At 44.5% G+C, this 17101-nt stretch overlaps 1 protein-coding gene across 4 annotated transcripts in view; it reads left to right on the top strand.

Annotated features, from left to right (window-relative positions):
• LOC114588860 (vascular endothelial growth factor receptor kdr-like) overlaps positions 1–17101 on the top strand; it is a 192683-nt gene that overhangs the window by 132880 nt on the left and 42702 nt on the right. For 2 of the 4 annotated variants that reach the window (XM_028714546.2, XM_028714549.2), the window contains exons 15-21: positions 2635–2760; positions 3790–3896; positions 5140–5275; positions 7430–7534; positions 11464–11580; positions 13559–13647; positions 16433–16598. In XM_028714546.2, the coding sequence (XP_028570379.2) occupies positions 2635–2760; positions 3790–3896; positions 5140–5275; positions 7430–7534; positions 11464–11580; positions 13559–13647; positions 16433–16598 (846 nt within the window). The remainder of the gene's footprint in view (positions 1–2634; positions 2761–3789; positions 3897–5139; positions 5276–7429; positions 7535–11463; positions 11581–13558; positions 13648–16432; positions 16599–17101) is intronic. The other 2 variants (XM_028714547.2, XM_077922571.1) reach the window with 2 other exon arrangements.

Raw genomic sequence — 17101 nt, 5'->3', positions numbered from 1 at the left:
GTCAGTTCCCAAAAGTTCCCAGATTTGTTCAGTACTTGTCCCAGGGCTGGAATAAGGTATGTGTTTTTTAGGGGTCGTGAAGGTGCTAAGACCAGCCTCTGTTGGTCTTAGAACATTCATCCTTTAGAGACATTTGCCACCCATGTCTCAAACTAAGGCTTGATTAATTTGTGTTTTGCAAAGATGCATATTTTTCTCTGCTCCTCATCAGTGGCTGCCCCTGTGTCTTTAATTTTCCTTCTTGGGTTAGGCAGAAAGGGATATATAATTCAGATCGGGCTGTTCTGGGCAGAAACCCTTTACAGCTCCTGAAATTTCATAAATAATTCCAGAGGGACAAGCATGTAACTCATCCAGCCAATGGAAACATGAATAAAATATCTGGAGTGGGGGGGACACCTCAGGGTAAATATTTCAGCATTCTGCATGGAAATTTGCACGCAGAGCTTATGTTAACAACAGCCGTATTCATAGGCAGGACACATTACAGATCTAAACCCTATCCCCCTTCAGTCCCAGTGGGTTTTACCTGCTTGGTGATGATACCTCCTTAGCAAAACAGATTCACTTAGAAATCCCCTGCATTAGCAGGGAAATTAAAGATAGAAGGCTTTGCTTGGTGTCTGCACAGGCCGATGGGCTTTTCCATAGTGCTTGTAAGAAGCTTCCATCGCTACAGAGGGTGAAGTATGTGAACACAGAGAGGCCTTCCTTGATGTAAGGAAATTTGGAAGAGTGGGGCCCACCCACAGCACGATCCCTGTAAGTGGGGGCCGGGGCAACGCAACGTCCGGATGGAGGGGAGGGCTTGTGCTCACTGCAGCAGCGTCTCCAGGAGCTGCCCTGCCAATTTCATTTCATACATTTTAATACCTACCGCTTAATATAACAAAATATCTGAAGGGTTCACACTATGTTACAGTCATAAATTCACTCTTCTCCTAACAACGGACACTTACTCCAGCCACTGAGAATCATGCCCACAACCCCCTCTGTAGTCTGTACCTTCTGTTTCTTGGTCATGATAAAATATGGCCAAATGTTGAGGTATGACAGACTAAGCATATTATCCCATCTTATTTAGAATGGTCCTTCATTGAAACTACATCTTCTAGAACAGCCATTCCTTCACTGAGTTCTATTAAGGCATGTGTGGCTTATGGGTGGCCCTCCAGATGTTACTTAACTACATAACTGGATCAGGCCAGTGACCCATCTAGTCCAGCATCCTGTTCTCACAGTGGCCAACCAGTTACCTGTGGGAAACCTACAAGCAGGACCTGAGCACAACAACACTCTCCCCTCCTGCATTTCCCAGCAACTGGTATTCAAAAGTATTGCTGTCTGCAGCTGTGGAGGCAGAGCATACCCACCATGGCTGGAGGACCATGAATTCGTCTAATCATCTTTTAAAGTCAGCTAGGTTGGTGGGCATCATTGCCTCCTGTGGGAGCCAGTGCCATAGTTTAACTATGCACTGCGTAACTATGTACTTCCTTCTATTTGTCCTGAATCTTCCAACATTCAGCCTCACTGGGTGTTCACGAGTTGTAGCAATACGAGGGAGGAAGAAAAACTCTCGATCTACTTTTTCCATTCCATGCATAATTTTTAAACTTCTGTCACGTCACCTCTTACTTGTCTTTTTTTCTCAACTAAAAGGGCCCAAACTATAACTTTCATAGTACCTGATCAGTGGCCATGCTGGCTGCAGCTGGTGGGAGTTGTAGTTCAGCAAACATTTGGAGAGCTAGCCTGGCTCTGAGAGCCTCATGCACCTTAAAGTTTTTAGGTGTGTATCCAAATGGTTGCTTTTCAGAGTGCATCAGAATGCACTGAGAAAGTGGCAAACAAAAAATATCCTTTTACTCCAGGGGGTGGGGCGGGGAACCAAGTATTTTGTATTTATTTAATCCTATTTGCAAATCACTTCCTATAAAAAGCTCAGAGTGATTTTAACAAGAAAAACAAAGAAACTATAATGACAATTAAAGAACAATTCCATATATAACAACAATTTAAAAACAATTTTGTACATAAAATCCAATACAGATTGTAATAGATTGGCAAAGAATTCCTGAATCCCAATTTTCTAACCATAGCTTCAGCAAAATGACTCCCCTGCTGCTCTAAATTATGCTGCCAAAACGAAGAAAACTTGGAATGGATTTTTGTGTGGAAGGACTAGGAGCTCAGTTTCATTTTGAGATTCAAAACAAATTCCTGAGCTCTCTTCTTCAATTTGGTGCTTTTTTTCAGCAGGCTCCTGCAAGCCTGAGGCCTATTTTATGCCTTAGATGTAGTACACATTGTGGGTTGGGGTGAGGGGAGAGCAGGCCTCATATGATCCTATACCCAATACATCCAGTTAACAGGGTTTCAGAAAGCTGAGAGAGCAAAACTCTTCCTGAGATGCTGGAGAGCTGCTGCCGGTCAGAGCAGATGGCCCTGAGCAAGATGATCCATTGGTGTGACCCAGAATAAGGCAGCTCCCTTTGATTTCGTGTTCCTTCACGCTGCCAGGCACTTTTGTGTGATGTTGCCAGCAAACTCTAGATGCCAATTATATGTTGAAAATGCTTCCATGAAAACACTCTAGTACGTGCTAAAACTACTTTTCAATCCATCCCTCAGGAATTTCCATGGAAAACAACACCCTGGTGATTGAGCGAGTGAAAAAGGACGATGAGGGTCACTATAAGTGCAAGGCCATCAATGAAATGGGCCAAGACAGCACCCAGGCATTTATTAAAATAGAAGGTGAGATTGCAAGAGGGGAAAACCTTTGACAGGCTCAGTCAAGCATTGTAAAGATACCCTAGATAAGCTGCAATGCGGATGAGCTGGGCCTGCAACAAAATGTTGCGGAATATCCTTGCCTCCTAGCAGGAGTGCTTCTGGTCATTCGTACCAGCCAGATATGCTCTCTTCCAGGTATTCCAGTCCACCCCACCACTCACACTGCTGTTCTGGATCACTCTACTCCCTCATGCCCTCCATACTGTAGCTATTGAGCATGCCCAGTCTTCATTGGGCTGTTTTTCATTGCTTTTGTTTCTTGCTCCATAGGTTTATTTAGGTTGCAATCCTGTGGTCCCTGGAAGGGTGACCCAGAGGCCACAGGATACAACAGAGCATCTGCTGTCCCTTAGTGATGCAGAAACCTCCAACATACTGGCCCAGCCAGTATCAGAGGCCAAAAGTGGTGTCTCCAGTTAGTTTCCATTTCCAAGAACTTAGGAAGAGCCTCTGCTGGATCAGGCCTGTGGCCCATCTAGTCCAGCATCCTGTTCTCACAGTGGCCAAACAGATGCCTGTGAGGAATCAGCAAGCAGGATTCGAGCACAAGAACACTCTCCCTTCCTGTGGTTTTCAGCAATTGCTATTCAGAAGACTTGCTGCCTCCAACCGTGGAGGCAGAGTACAGCCACCACACGCCTAGTAGTCATCAATAATCCCAGTACCCCAACACACATACCTTCCCTGCAAACTGAGAAGTAATTTAAATTGCCACCTGCCAATATTTTTCCTTCCTACATGCTCCCAATCCATATAAGGTTGGTGTTCCACCACTGTATGAAAGTGACTCCAAGCAACATCCAATCTAGCCATCTGAAATCAATCCCTTGGTTTGCTACACCAATCACCATTTTAATTTTACAAGGTGTTCTTTTTAGTTACCTGCAGCGGTGATCATTGTGTCTGAACACACGTGTGGTTTCTGGAATGTTGTGCATAGTGCCGTGGGAAACACTTTGCTGTAAGTGAATCATGTATTTCTTTTTCCAGGCTCCGAGGAAAAGTCCAACATTGAAGTAATCATTTTGGTTTGCACTGGTTTAGCAGCCACCCTCTTCTGGCTCCTCCTCACCCTCTTCATACGGAAACTGAGAAAAGTAAGAGGATCTCTGAAATGTCCCAGGCTTTTCTTTTAGATACCAAAATTGTTCAGAACAGGAATAGGCAGCTATTCTGCAGATAATGATCTGTGGCAGGGGTGGGGAATCTCAGGCCTTGGGGTGGAATACGGCCCTCCAACCCTCTCCACCTGGCCCTTGAGATTCTCCCTAGGCCACCCTCCTTACTGGCACTGTTCTGTGACCTCCTTGAGTGCTTTTGCCTAGCTAGAACATGTCCTTCAACTCTGGTGATGGAGAGATGCCTGTGGGCGTAGAAACCTCCCAACTTTTGTGAGAGCCTGCTGTACAAAGATACGAGCCACAGCTCTTGCTGCACCCCCTGCTGGCACCCCCCCCCCCCAGGGTGCCTATTACAGAATGCAGTCATCGGGATGAGAAGTGCTCCCTGCCCCTGGTCTGGGTTTTTGTTTGGGGTCAGAGTATCTGAAGAGCTGTCTATTCCCCTGTGAACCTGCCCCTTTTCTGAAACGGCCATCTGACACACAGCTCCCAATATTCACACCTCCAAAAAGCAGACAGATGGTGATTGGGACAGGACCTTTTCTGTGGTGGCACACTTATGAAATACATTCCTCAGCAAATTCCTCAGCTTGGCAGCAAATTTACTGACTTTTAGGTGCCATGGTTAAAACATTTTTATTCTCACATGCATTGGGTTGGCAATCAGCATGGCTTCTTTATGTGTGCTCCAAATCAATTGCAGGGTGTTGGACTTGATGACCCTATGGGCCCTTTCCAACTCCACAGCTCTATGATTCTAATATTGGTTTTTCAGCTAAGTATATTTATTGGGGTTTTTTAAATAAAAAAAACATTGTATTTTTTATTTAATGTTTATTAATAGTATATAATATATTAAATTATATATTTCTAATCATCACCATTGTTACTGTCATTATCTTAAATATTTAATCATCATCTCAAATATTTAATCTTCTCAGTTATTTAATCTAATATTTATTGAGCATATTAAAAAAGTCATCTCTGGTTACTTGCCTGGAGATGTATTTATTTAAACTTTGCCAGGTGCGACTAAGTGAACGCCTATCTATATTTATAAGTCTGTGCTCATGTGAACAGAACGCAAACTGAAGCGAAGCCAAGATTTTGGGCCAGTCGTGTGCTCCTTTTGTTAGACTCCCTCTCCTTTAGCTTCGGATCCAGCAGCCATTTGCCACATTAACTGGGGATTCCCACCCCCCACCTCCGTTCTTTGCAGCCAGATGCCACAGATATTAAAACAGGATACTTGTCAATCATAATGGATCCTGAGGAGATGCCGCTTGATGAGCAGTGCGAGCGTCTCCCATATGACAGCAGCAAGTGGGAATTCCCAAGGGACCGTCTGCGGCTGGGTAAGTGATGTGTATCATGCCAAGCTTCAGAAGCAGGAGCTTGAGCATTCTGAGAACCACAGCCTAGGTCAGGAGTGGATAGATTTCATGCTTGTAGGACACACTTTTACCAGAACCCCAAGGTCCACCAGTCAGAGCTGTGTGCCAAATAGTGGCCAGGGGTGGGGGAAATAATTCTGAGCACATGCTCAGCCCAGGGGTTTTATTTCACTACCAGAAGTGACCTCACAGTCCTGTAAAACATAAATGTACTCCTGATTTCCTTGCTCCTCATTTCCTTTCTCCTCGCCCTTACATTGCAGGGGGTTGGACTAGATTGGAAAAAGATATGTCCCTTCCAACTCCACAATTTTATGCTTCTATGATTATCCATCTCAGCAGTGTCGTTTAGAAAAGGGGGGCGCTTTTCATGTTGCCACTGTTAGGTAATGGGAAGTCAGAAACGCTTGGTAGTCTACTGCAAGTCACTCAGATATCTACTGCTAGATCCCAATCTACCTTCTGCTGATACCTCGGTTAGATATGATATTCTTGTATGGTGGTTTTCAAATTTTCACCCTTCAAGTAACTGCTTTCCATATTGATTTTTCAGCTACAGGACCCCAAGATGGTATAAAAGGATTTGACCGGGCCATCATATAAGCAGGAATAGCCAATGCAGTGTCTTCCAGATATTGCTAGACTACAATTCACATAATCCCTGACATGCTGGCTGGGCTGATGGGAATTGCAGTCCAACAACATATTGAGGGCACCATGTTGACTAAACTTGGTCTGCAGGGTGCTCTGAGTGCCATGCAAAGCCTAGTCCAAATCTGTCAAGCCTTTTCATTGCTCTGAAGTAATTGAATATACACCCAAGTATGCACCCCTCCGCAGCTAATGAATCTTGGAAGAGGGTTGGTAGAGGCAGGCAAGCTGTCTTTCAAGGAAACTTGTCCACATTACTAGTATTTGCATTGAGGAATCTTGAATTACAGATTCTGTTTTAGAAGCCACTGTTCCTGGTAGGCATGTTGACCAACTTGATGGCTCCCAATTTAGTCCATCATCTTTGCAGGAACTGATGGGTTCATTAAAGCAGGGGATGTGCAGGCCACCATAGAAATATGCTTCAAAACATCTTCAAACTCAGCTCTGCAGAAGAAATGTCATTGCCTCTATCAAGCAAGCGCCCTCAGCTGAGGCATAGCAGAGAATTCTTTTTCTTGCAAGTTTTTCATGAGAGCAATAATTTGTGGTGCAGTGAATGTAGAGGAAAACAGACCTCAGAATTTATCCTGGTTTAACAATCTGCACTGTAGGAAAATTCACGATTAACAAAGCACATTTTTTTGCAAGGTTGTCTGAATGCAACCTGAATTCTGGAATAACTGCACTCTTGAGAGCTAACTCCTACCCTGTCTGTTATCTCTGCAATGTATGTTCCCTCTGAAGATTTTTTTTATAGAAAAAAATCTTACATCACATATGTGCAGTGCTTCTTTTCTGGAGGGACGCAGGGGGACGCATACCCCTAAACATTTTTAAAAAGAAAAAAAGCACTGCATATGTCCATAAACTTTGATTAGTTTATGCACATGTTCTGGAGTGATATGGGCCTTTGATGGATTTCTGGTGGCTGCTGCATGTGACCAAGACTCCAATGTTTTGCTCTTCTTGCACAGCAAGCAGTGCATGTTTCTCTTGTATCCAGGGCTGTGTGTATGCATGTCAATTCTGTGCAGTTGCAAAAAACGGCACAGATTGTGATCTTGAGAGTAGAATTCAGCTTCCTTAAACTCTTAGTTTTTGTTTAAAGATAATAAAGCAAGTTTCCCCCTTATAGTTACAAAGATTCTATCTGAAATGGTAATCCTGGGGATGAGGGTTTGTTCCCTGCATAGATCCTAGTTCTACCCCAAGATTAGCAGAAGAAGGAAAAGCGAAGTGAACTGTGCTGAATAAGTGGGATTATGCAAAGCTGTTCAGTTTTGCATAATTTATTCAGGTTGATGAACGCAGTATTTCTTGACGCAAAATTCAGGTTACCGTGATATAGTTTTGTTCTAGGTTGTTTTTTTTCCTTTGCACATACTACACACAGCCTTGCTTCTGTCGGATGCAAACTGTTGACGGTTCTGCCTGGCTCACTCTTTCCTCTTGCTTCTCTAGGTAAAACTCTGGGTCATGGTGCTTTTGGGAAAGTGGTGGAGGCATCTGCTTTTGGCATAGATAAATCTTCAACCTGCAAAACTGTTGCTGTTAAAATGCTTAAAGGTACACTTCTCTTAGAATCTCAGAAGGCTTCTCCCAAAGCATATGGCCAACCAGTTCTCCGTTGCTGGCTGATTTTCCACATGAAGGGATCACTGCTGAAAATGGTAGCCCTGTGTTGCTCTTCACTCCTTCTCCACATAACCAGAAACGTGGAGCCACTGCTGGAAACAGCAGATTAGCACTGACTTCCTCCCTCCCTCTCCCTTACTCTTGTGCTGACATCACTGCATTGTCTGTCTTCACATCCCCGTCTGTGAATTATGTGGAATAGGGGATGGGAAAATGCAGTGTGGTGATGTCCACACCAGGGACCAGGTCTGGGGTCAGCAGTCCTGGACAACTCCTGGAACCCCAGCACCACAGCTGGGGTCACTGGGGCTGAAGGGCTAGATCTTCATGCTGTATCTTAAATTTCCCATAAATCCCCTGATATAGAAATTAAATGGCAACTTCCAGCGGGGCGGAGTGGCACTATGTTGAGACAAGGTGGAAACTGCCCTTGCCACCAGAGAAGCCCAAGACTGGGGTCCCACCAACATGTGAGAGCCCAACAGAGGTCGCTTTGCTGAGAGTCGCCTCAAATATGGAGCAGGCCCCTCTTAGTGATCCCAGGACCTTTCCTTGAACATTCAGCAGGATTTTAGAGGAAACATCCATCTGCAGTCCTCCAACTTGTATAGTGTCAACTAATTGTGGGGGCAATTGTACCCCTCTGGCAACCTACCCATTTGGTCAGTGAGATGCAAACTTGTGCTTGCCTTCTAGTGTTTTGGACAGCAAGTGCAAAGGGCCCTAGAAAACTGACCAGCACTATCGATCCTTATTTGGTAATATGTAAATAAATATTTAACATAGCGAAATGACTTTAGATATATTAAATTTGATATATCTTGGTTCTGGTTGTCCTTAATGGATTGTACAGTTAGGCCAACCCTCACCTCAATATCTCTGGGCTGTATCCAAATCTTGCTTGTTTTTATGTTGCGCAAAAGAGCAATCCAATGCAAGAGCAGCACTAGAAGAAGCTCGTTTTTCACAGATGTGCAACAAAGTTATCAGCAACCTGCCTGTACATTCACTTGTGTGACATATGCACCAGCAGAATTATTACTGCTGAGTGACTTTAGTTCTACATTGCAGGCCTATGCAGAGCTTGTCTGAGGCCTGGGGTGGGGTGGGGGTCTTGTTAAAATAAAATCAAACAGAAAAGCAGCTGGTCCCTGGTGGCCCCCCCCAGCCAGCTTAGCTCTCTGAGGCCCAGGGCAAATATACCCAGCTGTCCCCTGCCTGCACAGATTGGATACAACCCTCTGGCTCCAGAGCTGTTTCACGAAGAAAAGTGGGAAGACGTCAGATGTAAGAAGGGAGGGAGGAGACTCAAGGTGCACAAGAGAGAGACAGAAAGTAATTCATTCAAAATGTTCGGCTAGAACAAAACAAAACAAATAAATAAATGTGCACCTGAGGTACTCTTCCATTCCTTTTGCCTACAGATCTGATCCCAGAGCTACTTGAGGAAGAGCTGTAGTTCATTGGCAGAACATCGGATTTGCGTGTAAAAGGTCCTAGGCAGCAACATAGCATGGGAGGAGCCATGGGGGCCGTGGCCCTTGGCGCACAATCTGGGAGGGGCACGAACCAAGTGCCCTCCCAAGATCCCCCTTGCACCCTGCCAATGGCAGGGACTGGAGAACACATAGGATGAAGATCACCCTCTGCATGTTCTGCTCCCACCTGGTGGGCCCAGCTGCAGCTCCCCCTTCCCAGGGTCAATCCTGAGCCAGAAGCAGAGAGCGGCTGTGGTGCCCAGCACACCCAGGCACAACTCCTCCTTCCCCAGGTCAGGAAGGAGAGCAGCTACAAAGCACCCAGCCGAGGCTCCGCCTTCCCTGGGTCAAGACTGACCTGGGGGCAGAGAGCAGCTCCCTGCACGCCCCACTCCTTTTGGGGGTGTGCCCCGTATGCACGACCCAGGCGTTATTTACCTATACTCCCTGGTCCCAGGTTCAATCCCTGGCATCTCCAGGTAGGGCTGGGAAGAGATTCCTGGTTTGAAACCTGAAATAGTCACTGCTAGTCAGTGTTGAGCAAGTTGGACAGCACTGCCCAACCACCTTTGTTGTAAGCTTTCCTGCCAGTGGCTACAGACAATGTGGACTTACTGCATGGGAACAATTTGTCAGATGCACAGTGGCTGTCTACACAGAGGGAATAACATGTGGACTCTACACTCAGCCATCGATGCAGTCTTGAATTCCTAGCATAAATGGAGTGACATCCTCCATTAGAAAGTAGGTCGTGCGGGAAGGAGATCATAGAACGTAAAGGAATTTGATTGTCTGAAATGGGATATAAACCTTTGATCCCAGCCCTTGGGGATGGAGAGAAGTTCAGGGGCCTGAAAAGTGAGTGGTGCCAAGAGAGCAAATTAAGGGCAATAGGCTTACCATGTTTAAAACAATGGAATGTGTTTCTTATCCAAAGCTTGGGTCATATGGTACCTCCTAATGACGTTTACATATCAGAAACTTGATGAACAAACAAATCATCTGTCAGGTTATACATTATAAAAATATTTTAGTTGCACTTTTAAATATTTTTGGAACTGTGCATTTACCTAATTATGCAAATGATTCTTTCATTCCCTATCCACTAGTTCTGGTGTTAGTTCAGTGCCTCTTTTGCTTTAGAATCTCCCCCTACACCTTGGTATAGCTTTCCCCAATCTGTGGATGTCCAGGTGTTCCTGGACTACAACTCCCATCATCCCTGACCATTGGCCATGCTGGCTAGGACGAATGGTAGTTGTAGTCCAAAATGACTGGGGGGGAGGGGCACCAAGTTGTGGAATGCTTCTCTAGCTCAACCATCACAATCTTCTGCCTCCTCTCCTGGGCACCCAACCCCTTTAAATGTTGAACTTCCTCCCAAAGCTATCTGGATAGGCACCTTTGCACTGTGCTGCACATCATTTTCAGGTCTCCTTCAAGGGTTAGTTCTGACAACAAACAGCTTTTGAGGCAGTTCCCACAGGTGGGAAAATTTCATATTACAATTCACCATCCATGTGGATTGTGCAGGAAACATCTCTGGGAAAGGTGCTGGATTCTTGACAGCCAGGGTCCACAAAGCTTTCCTAAAAGTCCACTTGGGTCTTTTGCAAGATGCTAAGTGGTTTTGTGATGATACTTTGTGCTGCCAGGTTATTAGCATACACTGTATTAGAAAAACCTTCCCTAACTGGTGTCCTCCAGATTTCCAACCTGGTGCCTGCTAGGCCCTAGTCTTGTGACTGTAATTTGTTTTACACTGTTACTTAATATTGTGATTTAAATGACTGAAAACTGCTCTGGGACCTTATAGTGAATGGCGAGTAATAAACTGAAATAATAACAAGAAGAAGTAGAAGAATAGCTCCACGTTTTGGGCTGCCCCTCCCAGGAGCATTTGTGCTGACTGGGGATGATGGGAGTTACAGCCCAAAACATCTGAAGGGCACCCAACTGGGGAAGATGTTCTTAGAACTTCAAAGGCCTCCCTTCTCCGTGTAACTGGCAGCACAGAGAGACATTTCATCAGCTGTAGCTCTTTCAACCTCTAGCAGGAAATGTGGAGAGGAAGAGTTCCTGCAGGGCAGTTAACTCCCCCCACCAACACCCCAACTCCACAGATAAAAGAGAAGTTACTCTGAGGACTTGGTGTTGTAAGGGCCAAGGCAGGACATTTGGGTGGAAGGCATTCCTAATCTAATGAGAATAAATAATAAGACACACACACACACACAAAGCAACCTGGGAGGGCTTTATTCATTTCCTTTCCACTATGGTGGTTGGTGGTGTTTTGCTTCCGTTTTGAGTATAAACAGGATTTTCCACCCACGTTGACAATATCCTGTTGTGTCAAGATGGCTCTGTCCTGTTTATCTCAAGCAGAGTGCTCAACGACCAACGAGCGCAAGGCTTTGATGTCTGAACTGAAGATCCTTATTCATATTGGACACCACCTGAATGTCGTCAACCTGTTGGGTGCCTGCACCAAGCCAGGAGGTGAGCCACTACAATCTCTTTCTTTTACTCAGATCTGTTTCTGTAAGGGAAAAACAACTCACATCACAAGTGATCTGATCCATGACATGGCCAAAAGCAAACTTCTCCATAGATGCAAATTCTAAATATTACCCAGAATGATGTGGCAGAATTCTGAAGTGTATTGCTTTAGAGTGCAGAGCAGGTCATGCTTTTGAGCTATCTTCTCACACATATGGCACCCTGCATATAATAAGTGAGCAAATCAGGGAGGCAGTTATGTCAAAAATATCTATCTGAGGTGCTTGTTTTCCATCAATAGGAAAAGTAGCTAATAGTTCTACCACCTCACTCTGCACAATGTGCGTAGCACCTCTTGGGACTATTATACCTCCCCCATTAACCCTACACCCTGATCCACCAGACCTGACCAACAGATCCCTATTCTACTAAAAATCACCAGGCCCCACCTCTGACACACCATGACTTACCCCTAGTCCACCCACTGACCAATTTCTGCCAACACTCACTGAGGAAGTTGGAAACTTTACAGAAAATTTGTAGGCAGGGCAAATGTGTGTGTGTGTGTGTGTGTGTGAGAGAGAGAGAGAGAGAGAGAGAGAGAGAGAGAGAGAGATTACACATGAATGGAAGGGCCCGAGTTCACAAACTTTCTTGAAGCTTTGAGAGTACCACTGGATTTGCTCACCCCCTGCAGAATAGTTTACTGGGTCATGAGAATCGTCTTGGTGCCCCTTTTATAAGCTAGCTGTAGTGAACGCAAGCATTCAGCTTTCTGAGTATTCAAATATGTAATTGTAGCTCTTATGTGTTGGAGAAGGTTTCTAGACATTGAAAGGCTGATTGCTTGAGATGGCTATTAATGGCTCGTTCCATGTGGTCTAATCCCATTTGTTCATATTTTCTGGCATTTCTGAGGTATTTTTCTTGCTGTTATTTTTATACATCAGACACAGAGTACAAGCTGATGGTTTCAAAATGATGCTGTCTGATTCTCACTATAATACAAAGGGAATTGCTTAAAACATTGTCCTGTGTCTTGGAACACCAACAGCAATTATAGCAAACTAAACAATACTTAGTTGGCTCCCCAAATACAGAAGAAACAAGCTGGCAGATGGGTGTGATTCAAGAGCAATTGTTTTTTGACACGCTTCCATTCCTGGAGTTTCACATCCAGATGTACAACAACAAAATATATGGAGGTCAAGCTAGATGACAGAATGCAAACAAAATACAATCGTGACTGCATAAAGAGAGTCAGAGAGATGGAAAGGCACGTAATCACAGGGACAATCTGTGTTTTTATTGAGGGTTTATAGGGATGGGTGACTCTGTCCATTTTGTGTTCGCTCAGTTTCTCATGTTTCCAGCCATCAGTTCAGTTCATCCCATTCCCACACCAATTTGCTAACACAAAAATGAAAAGTATCAAAAATATAAGCTTGTACAAATAATGATAATAATCATTAGCAATAGTAATTATTATGCTAATAATGATAATTATGCCTCTGCACTGTGCTCCCCGCACCATGCTCAAGATCTTAGGAACAATCCCTGAACCTTCTGTGGGGCAGGCAGCAGGAAAAATATAATGAAACTGGGCTCTGCCCCCCTCCCAAAAAACCCCAGCAAGAATTGTTGGGAACAATTCCTGGTGTGAGGCAGGCAGCGTGAACAAGAAAGGCTTGCCATATCCCCCGGCATCTTACCTCTTCTCCCCATCTTCTTTCTACGTGGCCTGAAGAGGTTTGGGGATTTCTTGATCTGGGCCTTGGTCTGAAAAAGATTCCCTACCCCGACTTAGAGCCTGGTAACTTCCTTACACCAGATCACCATTTGCCCCTGAATCTGTAGTTCTTTTATCTGCATCTCATTTTCCGTCAGGAATCCAACAGGGATGTTCTCTTAAACGTGATGATTCCTACATCCTTTATATGAGGTCATGTTAGAAACTTTTCTTTGATCATTTTTGCAGGTCCTTTGATGGTCATTGTAGAATACTGCAAGTACGGAAATCTGTCTAACTACCTACGAGGAAAACGAGGAGACTTCATCGCATGCAAGGTAAGATGAATATCTGACCTCTGAGGCATATGAAATTGGCTGTCCTTTAAAAGGCCATTTGTTTGTTTCCTACCAAAAGCCCGGATAAATTCTGTTTTGCCCTCTTCCTGACACCAAGTGAAAGAAGGAAAACTGAGGAGAAACAGGCCCTGGGAATGGTTGGGTGGAGACAGGCATGGCATTCCGAAGCTGCAGTCCTCTGCATGTTTTCCTGAAGTAAGAACCATTGAATTCAATGGTACTTTCTCCCAGGTATCTGTGCATAGGATTACACTGTCCAAGCAGCAGATGCAGCCTGATTGCAGCTCTGCTTAAGTTTTTCTCTCCTGAGAAAGTCTGAAAAAATGAGGGGAAGGCTGGTTGTGTCTTTTCAAAAAGTAAAGGTGACTCACTGGTAGAGTATGTGATCTGAATGCAGGATGACCCAGGTTAAATCCCTGGCTTCTCCAGATAGACCTTGAAAGGATCCCTTTCTGAAACCCTAGAGAGCTGCATAGATAGATAGACCAATGGTCTGATTCACTATAAGGTAGTTCTTAAAAGCTGACTCTGCAGGTTTGTGGACACCTAAAGACTAGTATCCATTTCTTCTGCAGAGCAAATGTGCCTTAAATGTTTTGAATGTTTTTTGGGAGGGAGGTGTAAGGTGAACTTTCGATGTGTACATAATACAATGTACAGGTACCACTTAATGAAACAAAACAGGTAGGCAGCCCACCTCAGACACGATTAAACTGAAGGGATGTATGTTTGCCCCATGAGTAGCAAAGCTCATCATGAGTGAAGAACCACTGTGAGTGCTTATAAAATTCTGAGCCTGTCTTTAATATTTGTTTCCCTGCCAACATCGAAGACAGCATCAGCTATGTATATTCTTTTGGGTGTATTGTTCAAATTCCATCACAGCCTTATCTACTAGGGGGTGCATGACATTTGCGCTGCACTTTCTAAACCCAGGTCCAAGCTTTTCAGGTCTACTTCTGAGCAGGGTTTTATTTCTTGGTACCGGCATTTTCACCAGGAAAACCTGTGTTTTACTGCTGAATCAGAGTACAGTGGTACCTCGGGTTACAAGAACGGACCTCCAGAACGAATTAAGTTCGTAACCAGAGGTACCACTGTAAATAGCATTCCTCATAAAACCAAATTGCTGTTTGCTCCTGTTCAGCAGTAAAGCATGGGTTTTCACAGGAAAAGCACCAGGACAAAAAGAAACACACTTAAACACAGACATGGAAAACCCAGACCTGTGACTAGAACATGCAGAACAAAGAGAAGTGTTGAGCCGCATGTCTCCATGGTTTTCTTTTCCCTCCATGGGATGGCATTTATGCTCTAAATCAAACCATATTTATGAAAAAGAAACCCCCACACTAAATAACCATTCACTTTCAAAAAATGGTCCTAAGCACACAGAAACTCCCATTTCTGAAGAGCAGAAAGAAGGGATGGGGCACCACTGGTCTTCCAGGTGTTGTTGGACTCCAGTTCTCATCAGACTCAGCCAGCATGGTCAGGTATTGTTGGCTGCTAGTGTCCAGCAGCCTTTGTATAACTACAGGTTCCCCATCACTGCTCTAAGAAATCGAGTCCAGTGTGCTGGGAAGATAACAGTGGGTTACGGGGTTCTTTATTATTTTTAGTTTAGGGGAGGGGGCGACATGTTTATGATTAGCTCGAACTGATCTCACATTTGTGCATAGAAAGCATTGATGATCTTCTTTCCATAAGCATTACCACACATTGACAGAAATCTCTGGCTGTCTATTAGACACCAGACCAATTCTGAAGTCTTGTTACTTACATATAAAACCGTAAACAACTCTGGACTAGGCTACCTGAAAGACCGTCTTTCCCTCTCTTGCCCAGTAATGGCATAAAGACCAATAAATGGAACCCTGTTTGTCGTTTTGTGGTCAGATGATTATTGGTAAGGTGGAAGCAGGCTTTTTCACTGGTGATTTGGAGAGCAGTTTTCTTTTCTTTTTAGGGTCTCACTGTACCATTAGAGAGCACCAACTCGCTGAAGAATTTGAGTGTCATGAAAGGGGATGAGATCGCTAGCTGATTTAATTTATTATTGTGGTTTAGCTATGATTATTTTCCAGGGGGAAAGAACATAACCAGCCTTGAATCACTTTGACTGTGGGATGGGTTGCTATTTACTGTTCCACCTCAACAGGGCTGGTGTCAAAGCCCAACTTGAGGTCCTACACCCAGCAGAGGGCCACTGGCAAGGGCCCCCTGGACTGGCTTCAGTGAGGAGGTAGACTCATGGAGGGAATGGGCCCATGAATGGTGTCTTGCTCAAGCCCGCCCCCCGCCCCCCATGAAACCACCTCAGGCATAAGAACCAATGAAAAGCTTGCTGGATCAGATCAGTGACTCATCTAGTCCAGTGGCCAATCAGATAGTTATTGGAAACCTGCAAACAGGACCCAAGCCCAATGTCCCAATGGGAAGCTGGCAAGCAAGATTCGAGCATAAGAGTGCTCTCCTCTTGTAGTATCCAGTAGCTGGTGTTCAGAAGCATTGCTGCCTCCCAGCTGTAGAGGAAGAACATAGCCATAGCGGATGGTAGTCATCAGGAGTATTTGTCCAATCCTCTTTTAAAGCCACCTATTGCTATCACTGCCTCCTGTGGAAGCCAGCTGCATAGTTTAACTATGAGCTGCAAAATGGCAGGAACATGTATTGATCCAGCTATACATTAGGGTGTGATGACTGCTGGGAATGGAGAGAGAGAGAGAAGAAAAGAGCTTCTTTGGGTCTTTCTTTCCTCCAGCCTCAGGAAAATCCAGACCCTGCAGAGAAAGAGCTGGAAGCATACATCAGTGATTTAACAGAACTGATCAAGAGGCGCCTGGAGAGCGTGGCAAGCACAGGAAGCTCTGCAAGCTCAGGATTCATTGAAGACAAGAGTTACACAGACTCAGAAGAAGAGGAGGAAGGTAAATATATTGCTTATTTATTTATTTGATTGTTTCTTGCATTTATAACCCACCTTTTTCTCCAAGGAGCTCAGGATCGTTAACCACCCTCTGCCCCCAATATTCTAGTATTATAGAGAACAGTTCTCCCTATCTACTCTCTCTGTCATATTCGTTAATTTGTATACCTGTACTATAACCCTTTTAGTTGTATTTTTAAAATAAATCGAAGAGTGCTGAACGTTCCCCCTTGAAGAGCTGCTTTCCCATTTAAATTGGCAGTCCCGGGAAGCTACTTTGACATTTTTCATAAAAAAGGAGCTGCTGTGCCAATCATGGATCCTCTACCACCAAATGTCAAGATTGAAGCTTTCTGTTGCGGTTGCTTCTAGGGCTCCTTCATGTGTCTTAGGAATTCATAGCTGTCAACCTTTCCCTTTTTTTAAGGGAAATCTTATTTGGAATAAGGGAACTTCCCTTTGAAAAAGGGAAACGTTGACAGCTATGCTTAGGATGTGTTTGGA

The sequence above is a fragment of the Podarcis muralis genome, chromosome Z, assembly GCF_964188315.1.
Source record: "Podarcis muralis chromosome Z, rPodMur119.hap1.1, whole genome shotgun sequence".
NCBI classification, from domain to species: domain Eukaryota; kingdom Metazoa; phylum Chordata; class Lepidosauria; order Squamata; family Lacertidae; genus Podarcis; species Podarcis muralis.
The sequence above is the reverse complement of the archived record's forward strand: the minus strand, read 5'-3'. Positions and strand labels throughout refer to the sequence as shown.